This window comes from Quercus suber, unplaced genomic scaffold (genome assembly GCF_002906115.3).
Source record: "Quercus suber isolate HL8 unplaced genomic scaffold, Cork oak 2.0 scaffold_532, whole genome shotgun sequence".
Taxonomy (NCBI): Eukaryota; Viridiplantae; Streptophyta; class Magnoliopsida; order Fagales; family Fagaceae; genus Quercus; species Quercus suber.
The window spans coordinates 157118-167545 of NW_027069980.1; the positions used below are offsets into that span (position 1 = coordinate 157118).

General features: G+C 34.2%; 1 protein-coding gene across 1 annotated transcript in view; it reads right to left on the reverse strand.

Annotated features, from left to right (window-relative positions):
- The window catches only part of LOC136063469 (uncharacterized), a 9845-nt gene extending 9510 nt beyond the window's left edge, over positions 1 to 335 (reverse strand). Inside the window, exon 1 of the mRNA XM_065763911.1 lies at positions 13 to 335. Coding sequence (XP_065619983.1) covers positions 13 to 335 — 323 coding nt within the window. The remainder of the gene's footprint in view (positions 1 to 12) is intronic.
- Positions 336 to 10428: the final 10093 nt, after the last annotated feature.

A 10428-nucleotide genomic window follows, 5' to 3' on the forward strand; every position in this document is an offset into this window, starting at 1 on the left:
ATGGACTCTAACCTAGCCACTGGTGCAAAGGTCTCATCAAAATCAACTCCCTCCACTTGTGTGTACCCTTGTGCAACAAGTCTTGATTTATTTCTGATCACAGTGCCATGTTCATCTGACTTGTTCTTAAAGATCCATTTAGTTCCAATTACATTTACATTTTCCGGTCTAGGAACTAGTTCCCACACATCATTCCGAACGAATTGATGAAGTTCTTCATGCACGGAGTTTACCCAATCAGCATCCTGAAGTGCTTCATCTACCTTCTTCAGTTCAAATTGGGACAGATAACATGAGTGTGTGATCACATTCAAGGCTTTTGATCTCAACCTCATGTTATCATTCAGACTGCCCAATATATTTGTGGAAGGATAATTCAATCTCACTCTAGAGGATGGTCGTTTGACAAGAGATGTTGTGATTTATTTCTGTTTAGATGAAGGACTGAGCTCATTTTGTATCTGTCGAGTGTCACGAACCGGAGTGGATGGTTCTGAACTTGATGGTACTGAGACTGTATCATTCAACACTAACAGCTCGTCCTCACTATGTTTCCCAACATACTCAGTAGGAAAAGAGTCATCAACTTCTAGGGGCTTATCTTGAGCAGGAACAATGCTTTCTGAAGATCCTTCATCATTTATCACAACATTGGAAAATTCCATGACTGTTTTGGTTCTCAGATTGTACACTCTATAAGCTCTACTGGTGGAAGAGTATCCTAGAAAGTATCCTTTGTCACTTTTTGCATCAAATTTTTCGAGGTTCTCTCTATCACGCAGAATGTAACAGTCACTGCCAAATATCTTGAAATATTTGACCACAGGTTTCTTCCCTCTCCAGAGTTCATAGGGAGTCTTCTTGGAGTCAGGTCTAAAATACACCCGGTTGAGTGTATGGCAAACAGTGTTAACTGCTTCTCCCCAGAAGGATTTTGATAATTTTTTGTTGTGTAGCATAACTCGAGCCATTTCCTGCACAACCCGGTTTTTCCTTTCCACAATCCCATTCTATTAAGGTGTCTTGGGTGATGAGAACTCTTAGTGAGTGCCTTGATCATTGCAGAAAGTAGTCAGCTTGGTATTCTCAAATTCTCTTCCACGATCACTTCTGATTCTGGCTATCACAGTATCTTTCTCAACCTGCAATTTCTTGCATAGATGTATCATCTTCTCAGGAGCCTCAGCTTTATCCTTCAACAGCACAACGCAAGTATATCTAGTAAAGTCATCCACAACAACTAGAATATACTTCTTTCCACCCAAACTTTGAACTCTGGCAGGACCCATGAGATCAATGTGTAATAACTCTAAAGGTCTTGAAGTTTGAACACTAGTCACAGAAGGATGCTTGGATTTTACTTGTTTACCTATCTGACATGGTCCACAAATGCACTTATCAATCTTCTCAAATTTAGGTAAACCAATAATTGCCTCACACTTGGAAATCTTCTCTAACTGCTTGTGACTGGCATGCCCCAACTGTTGATGCCACGAATCAAATTGATCAATCTTTGCACTAAAGCACTTGTTATTTACACTTGGTGTTATGCCATAACAGTTGTCAGTTGTCCTTACACCAACACACATACAGTCACCTCCTCCATCAAGTATCTCACATTCATACTTGGTGAAAAGAACATTCAGTCCATTGTCGCAAATCTGACTTATGCTGAGTAAATTGGCCTTCAATCCATCAACATACCAAACATTTTCAAACACTGGCAATCCTGAAATGTTCACAGTACCAATGTCTCTGATTACAGATTTGCTTCCATCTCCAAAAGTGACTGTCCCAATCTTTCCTTCGAAGAGTGTTTTGAATAGAATTTTATTTCCTGTCATATGCCTGGAACAACCACTATCCAAATACCAAAGACAAGAATCACGTGCCTTTAAGGCGGTTAAAGCAGTATAACATACATAATTCTTATCACATGTGATTGAGCCAAGATACTTAAGGAAAGATTTACCAATAACAACAAAAGGCAAAGACAGCAAATAGGCAAGTTGACAATTAAGCACAGAAATTTTCCAAGAATTCATGACAACAGGGGTCAAGGATCAGCTCAGAGATCAAAAGATCAACAACAAAAGAGCTACCCGCTCTGATACCACTTGAACGGTTTTTGGACCACTTAAAACAACCAAATTGGTTAGCCTAGATTAATTAGCCAAGTTGTTACTTAGTCAAATTAAACAATTCTAGGTTAAAACAATCAAACAATCATATCAAGATATAAAGCAGCGGAAAATAAATGAACACAAAATATGATGACCCAGGAAACCACACGGTAAAACCCTGGGGAGGATTTGACCTAGCTATCCTCAAGGTAAACCTGAATCCACTATGCGAAAGAATCGAAATTCATACAGAAGGACTACAAGCTCCCCGCTTGACTTCCTAATGCTACCCACCAGTAGAACTTACTGACATGACCACGTGCAAGCTCCGAATCCACGGACTCCTTCTTTCTTGGATTCTTCAATCAGCTACAAGCACCCCCGCTTGATTATCTTTAAGCTTCAATGGTAACAACCAAGTTGATCATCAAGATGTAGATAATATCTCCAACTTGAAAACCCTAAGCTTTGTGTAAAGGAAAACTCCTCAAAGATCTCATAAGAGATTTACACAAAATAGCAATGTATGAGCAATAATACAATTGGAGTAACCTTCAAAAATGTGGAAAGGGTTTTGTTTATATACCTAGGGTAAAAACATAAAACCCTAAACGTTTAATGAAGTAGGACTGAGTTGGAAATTCTGCAGAAAAATCAACCTGTGCGATTTTCGATCGATCGAGTCTATTTTTCGATCGATCAAGCCAGGCCGAAAGTCCCAAGTACTTCTGCAGCCACTCGATTCCAACTTTACAAAAATAGATCAACTTTGAGCAAGCCTAGATAAGACTAAATACATTGTTTTGATCATGATTTGCCAACATTACAAATTAGAGTTCTAAATACATAAAATCTTAAGACCTTAGAACCTAACAACACCCAAATCTAATCTGAGGAAAAGAATAGCAGCAACAGTGATGGAGGCATTAATGAGGTTGAGTGGAGGAAGAGTGAGGTTAGAGTAAAAATTTGAGAATTGTAATTTAGGTTTAGTCCATATTTATTTTTTTATTTTGTAGTTTTAATTTGTCGGTTATTATTATTATTATTGGATGTCTTACAGGGGCTTCAATCTGTGCTGGAGTATTAGTAGTTGGAATGTGAGATTTCACTATTTTCTTATTGTCTGTGAATACATTCAGTAATTGATTTGCAATTCCTTGCAAATGAATAGTCCTTTGAACTTCCAGTTCACATTGATTTGTACGAGGATTAAGATGAGATAATGTCGAAACATTCCAAGTAATCTCACGTCGTGCTTCAGGCAATGACTTTCTCCCCCTAATGGTGGGAAGATTGTTTCATTAAAATGACAATCCTCGAAATGTGCCTTGAAAACATCACCAGTTAAAGGTTCAAGATATCTAATGATAGATAGAGAATCAAAACCCGTATAAATTCTAAGTCTACGTTGAGGACCCATCTTAATGCGTTGTGGGGGTGCAATAAGTACATATACAGCACAACCAAATATGCGTAAGTGAAAAATATTTGGTTGTTGGTCAAGTACAAGTTGTAATGGTGAGAATTTATGATAAGCAATTGGCCTAATGCAAACTAAAGATGCAGCATGTAAAATAGCATGGCCCCAAGCAAAAACTAGTAATTTTGATTTCATAAGCAAAGGTCGAGCATTGATTTGAAGTCTCTTGGTACGTGATTCTGCTAAACCATTTTGAGTATGTGTATGGGCAACAGAATGTTCAACATCAATTCCAATTGACATGCAATAGTCATTAAAAGCTTGAGATATGAATTCACCAGCATTATCTAAATGAATTTTCCTAATTAGATAATCAGGAAATTGTGCTCGCAACCTAATTATTTGAGTAAGAAGCCTAGCAAATGCAACATTTTTAGTAGAACGTAAACATACATGTGACCATCTGGTTGATGCATCAATTGAAACCATAAAATACTTGAATAGATGACAAGGTAGGTGTATTGGTCTACATATATCACCCTGAATTCTTTCTAAGAAAGATGGACACTCAACAAAAATATTTGAATGTGATGGTTTGGTAATTAATTTACCTTGAGAACATGCACTACATGAATAATCACTAAATAAAAGAATCTTCTGGTTCTTTAAGGGATGTTCACGAGAGTTTTCAATAATTCGATGCATCATTATTAATCATGGATTCCAAGACGATCATGCCAAAGCATAAAAACCTTTGGGTCCGAACACTTCTAGTGTATTGCAATATTTGTTTCAACTGTTCTCATTGTAGTATAATATAACCCAGAAGAGAAAATATGTAGTTTTTCTAATATGAGCTTCTGGCCTAATATTATTGAAGTAATATAAAAAAATTCTTCACTGCCTTCATTATTAGTTTCAATATGATAACCATTATAACGTATATCCTTAAAACTAAGTAAATTTCTACTTGATTTAGAAGAATACAAAGCATCATCAATACAAAGTTTTGTGCCCTTAGGCAACATGATAATCGCTCTTCTAGAGCCTTCAATAAAGTTTAATGAACCTGATATGGTATTGACATTGATTTTGCATAATTTTAAAATTTGAAAATATTTTTTTATCTTTAAGGATCGTATGAGTTGTTGCACTGTTTGCTAGACAAAAATCTTCTCTATTCATCTTAGAATTGATTTTACTAGTATGACCCATGCATTTTCATATATGCAAACATAAATTAAACTTTAATATAATGAAAGAAAAATAATTAATTGGTGTGGACATTTCCATCACCAATCATACTTATTAGAATACGATAATATAATAAAAGAAAATAATGAATTGGTATGGACATTTCCATCACCAATCAAATTTGATAGGCCACAATCTGAATGACCCCTTGTGATTAAACCAATTAATTAATTAGTCAAGTTGTTAATTAATCAATTAATCATGCAATTGCGTGGAAGCACAAACAAATCACCAAATAACTAAATATGCAGCAGAAATTAAATGACACGGTGATTTGTTTACGAATGGAGAAACCCTTACGGCAAAAACCCCACCAAGTGATTTTCAGGTCACCACTCCCAAAACTCCACTATTATCAAATCAAGCGGTTACAAGTAAAAGAATCACAAGTACCTTACCAACCTACAGTTGAACCCTTACCCCAATATCCAATTAGACTTGATCTGTAGCGACAGTTCCCACCTTTGATGCACGGCTCCCAAGTACATGACTAACTAATGCGCGAATCCCAGTACGTGACTTCTAAACACCAACTAAGGAGGAGAGGTTGGCTGCAAAGTTCTTCAGTTCATCCTATACGATGAAGATCAGGAAGATGCTTGGTTACAAAACCCTTTGGTGCAAATACACAGCAACTTCTTCAAAGAAGATGAACTAGGTTAAGAACTTCATCTTTTGATCACAATTTGCTTGAACAGAGATTGCTCAATGCTTTTGCAACTTGTGTACAATTTGACGGCTCTTAAAACAATCCTTTTATATGTTTAGGGTTAGAAGAAAAGAAGACCCAAAAGCATATTCACAGATCCCAGAAAATCATATTAGAAAATCTGAAATTATAAATCTCAACAGATAGCAGGTGTCGAGGTAGCTATTGAGCAAGTGTCGAGCTTTAATGAAATTGCACTTCAACTTGCTTTTTCTTGGACAGACTTGATGACTTCAACACTTGACCTTGAAACCTTATTTTTTAAAGTATTAAAAACACCTAAAACTACCCAATTACAAGTAGAGTGCGTTTTGTCAAAGGATTAGCCAATTTACATAAATAAATGACATATGTTCTTAACAAGTGAAAACACATATGTCCTAACAAAATTATCAAATTTTCCATCAACATCCTCAAAGAAATTAGAGACATCAAGATGAGTCATATCCATTCCATGTGGAAGGTCAAGATAATTCATGGGATCTTCAGGATCATTGTGATCAACAAAGTTTGTTTCAATTCCCTTTCCCTTTTCTTTTATGGAGGCTTGGTACAAATCTACAAAATGTTTAAGAGTACGACATGTACATGACCAATGACCTTTCATACCACATCTATAACACTTATTTTCATGACCCTTTAATGGTTTTCAGCAACAACTCATTATTTTGTTCAGCCACTAAAAGATAAAACATTAGTTCATAACACTTTATGAACATATGCATTCAATATTGCTACTGCAGGAGCACATTTGAAACATAATATATGTGTCTTCTATTATACAATTTTAATTGTGGGCTGATTTTAAAGTACTAGATTAACTCACTTGCACCTTTAGTTTATTGCAACTTTAAGTGCACATCATACTGATCTTTTAGGATGATCAAGTTCTTCTAGAACTTATAATTCTCCTAAGGGGTCTTTTATAGTAAAGTACTCAATTTTTATGTAAATAATAACAAATAAAAATTGTTACTTTTGAATGATCCCTTCTGGGATACTCTATTGCCATCCATAATAATATCTTCAAGGTTTATTACATCAACATAGATCTTATCAAGATTCACTGCTTCCAGATGAATCTTAGTATCAAAGATCCATGATAAGGAATTATTGCTTAAGATGTCAAGGGCAACAAATTCAAGCTTTGTAAGGTTTGACATTTATATCAAATATATAATTATGTAAGTAATTAAATAAACAAATATTTTTATCATACAAAATTCTAATGAAAGAATGCTACATAGACATATATATTCAAAGTTGATTCATACATGGTACATATAACTATTATTAAGTTGCTTTATCATAAACCTTTTTTTTTTTTAACAAAATATTTTTATTCAATTAAATGTGAATCTCATAACGTGCATCTCAAAACAATAGAATAACGTGAATCTCATAAAATTTTTAATCAATTAAAAATTACTAAAATTGTGAGCATAAAACGTAAAGACAAACAAATAAGATAATTACTAATTCCTTAAAATGAAAACTTATAGTGAGTTGAGAAAACTATACAAATAATATTTGATGATTGAAGAACAATAGAAGGACAACTTCCTTTCCAAAGATTGGGTAGAAGCTCGTGCTGATAACATGTTGTGAAATGATAGAAATATATAAAACAAAGTAAAAGAAATAAGAAATATATATTGATAAACTCTTACATTCAAGTGGTCATCCACAATTCTTTTGATCTCACTTCAATGTGTGTGTATAATAACAATAAAGTAATCCCACATATATATAAGACCTTAGAATACTTGTAGAGTTTAAGAGATAAGGTTGTAATAATGAGTACATTTATGGATATACATCTCTCCTATAGACACTTATAGATATACATCTCCCTTATAGACTTTACACATCCTAAATAACCTTTTCATTGCTCAAAGTTTACACATTCCAATCAGACTTTATTTCTAACAGATTAGAGTCAATTTCGTGTTAAAGGCCATTTTTGTTTTGACCAAGGGATGCACATTTCACAGTACACTTTTTTTAATTTTATATGAACGTGAGTAATTTTATATTTCTTTTGTAAATTTTATATTTTGTTAAAAAAAATTGATGATTTAGGGATTGTTTAGATTTTGGGAAAACTGAGTTATATAATTTAGTTTTTATCACCTATAACTCAAAATATGTGGGACCCACAGAAGAAGCTTTGTTTGGGAAGATTTTTGAGTGATGTTTTCATCACTCAAAACTCTAAAAATTTGAGTTATTAGTAATGAAAATTGAAAACACATTTTCAGCTTATTTTTGCTACTGTTCATGGCCCCTACTGCACTTTTTGGTACCATTCATGGGTTATACTATACTATTTCAATTAACTTTTACTTTTATCTACAGTGCTTTCATCAAAAAGTTTTCAATTTCAACCAAATAAGCAGATTCCAAACAAACTCATAGCTATGAAATCTGAAAACACATTTGAGACGTTTTCAAGTGATTGAAAACTGAGTTCAATGGCAAACTTGTAAAAAAATAAAATGCTGGGACCCACTAGTCTTTGTCAAGTCAGACTTTACTTCTCTCTCTCACCGGTCATTCTCCTCTTTTCTTTCCTTTTTTTCTTTCTTCTCTACGTTTTTTTCTCTCTTCTTTCTCTGTTCTTTGTTAACAGTTAACACCAAGAAGCAAGCAACTGAGTTCTGCTTTCTTTCTTCTTCTTCTTTTTTCCGCTTCCTTTTCTCCTTTCTCATCACATAATATTTTTTCTTATTCTTTCTTCTTTACGGATCATTTTCTCGATGGGTTTATGGGTTGTTTATGGTGGCATTGGGTTTGTGGGTTAAGATCGGTGTGTTTGTGGGTTGTTTATGGTGGCGTACTCCTTAGTGGTTAATGGGTTTTTGTGCATTGCGATAATCGTGGGTTTATGCATTTAACGATATTGAGTTATGCCCCAATTTCGTTTGTATTTGTCACATTTTGTGTGCTCTCTCTCTCAATTTTGTTGTTGATATTGTGATTCTTGTTTGATTTCGTTTGCTCTCTCTATTGATTTTGTTTGTGATTCTGCTTGGCAAATGTGGGTATTGTGCTTCTTGTTACCGTTCTAACTTCTGACTAAGCACAGTGTGTAGGCTCCACCACTTTATCAAAAAATTGAGTTTAACTAGTGAGATATGCACTTAAGAACAAGGCCCAAACAAAAATTTCTCGGAGTTATGGAAAAAGTAGAGATAAAGAAATGAGATATGGAAATAAAGTTTGAGTAATAAGAACTGAGATATGAAAACTGAGATAGTAGTGAACCAAATCGGGTCTTATAGATTGTTAGATATAAAAAATTTTAATAGTAATTGGGGGCTCATAAGCCTATATAGTTACAACTGTCTTATATATGTTTATCTTTGAAGGGGCCAAACTTTTTGGGTCCATGGTCCCTAGTTTTCATGTGTTTCTGCAGAGGTAGGATTTGAAACAATATCATGAAGAGAGAGGAGGAAAGGGGTTATCACATTTTCACATCTGTTTGTATTTTGCCTTTAGTTCAACCTTCTAATGCATTAAGAAATTATTAGAACAAATCTCTGGATTACAATTACAGTTAATTTTTATTATTAACTGTTAGGGACATATTTTATGTAATTGGCTAATTTTTTGACAAAATGCACTTTACTTATAATTAGGTAGATCTAAGTTGGGTTTAAGACTTCAAGAAACATGTTATTCAAGTCAAGTGTTAAAGCCATGAAGATTTGACAAAGAAACAAATGAAGAAGAGTTGTTCATTAAAGCTCGACAGATACCTTGACAGAAACAGTATCTATCGAGATTTAAGAACGAAGCTTGATAGAAGTTGAATCTGTCGAGACTTATGAAATCAGAATTTTCAGATTTGATTTTTTGCCCATGTTGGAATATTTGTATAAGATTTCTTTTCTCACAACCCTAGACATATATGAGGCTAATTTTAAAGTCCGTCACATAAGGAGAACATATGCAGAAAATGACCTCGTTCATTATTCTCTTTGAAGAAGCTATTGCGTCTGCCATAGGGTTTTGTAATCAAGGAGCTTCCTGATCTTCATTATTGATGAACTGAAAAACTTTGCAGCCAACATCTTCTTCAAATTGCTGGTGTTAGTCACGTACTTAGATTCTTGCATCATTGGTTAATCACGTACTGGGATTCATGCATTGAACTGGAAGATTGCCACTACAATACAAGTCCAATTGGGTATTGGGGTAAGGGTTCAACTGTAGGTTGGTATTTCGGGATAGGCCAAAGGGTTTGGTAAGATTCCTTATACTTTGTAACCGCTTGTGATTAATAATAGCGGATTCTTTGGGGTAGTGACCTGAAATTTACCCGGTGGGGTTTTGCCTCGGTGGTTTTCTCCATTTGTAAACAAATCACCCGTGTCAAATTTATTTTCCGTTACATTTACATAATTTGGTAATTTGTTTGTGCTGTCACGCTATTACATGAAATTTGATCTAATTAATTAATTTACAATGGGTCAATTCATTTTAACCCAACATTAACAATTATAATTAAAGTTTACCACAATATTCTATTTTATACTATTGTCTATAATCCTTATAGATTTAGGACTGTAGTCTTACTCCATAATGTAGCATTTGAAAATTGAAACAAACAATACCATGAAGAGAGAGAGAGAGAGAGAGAGAGAGAGAGAGAGAGAGAGAGGTCATCATATTCATCTGTATTTTGCCGGGTCAAGCATTCTAGTCATGCATTATTAAGATATTATTAGAGTAGATCTCTAGATTAAAATTGCAGTTAATGTTTACCACAATAAGCCTCCCTTTGGATACCACTTAAAAATGAAAATTATTTCATTATTCAGCTTATTTTGCTACTATTTATGGGCCATACTGCAATATTTGGTACTATTCATGGGTCCCATTATACTATTTCAATTAACTTTTACTTTTAT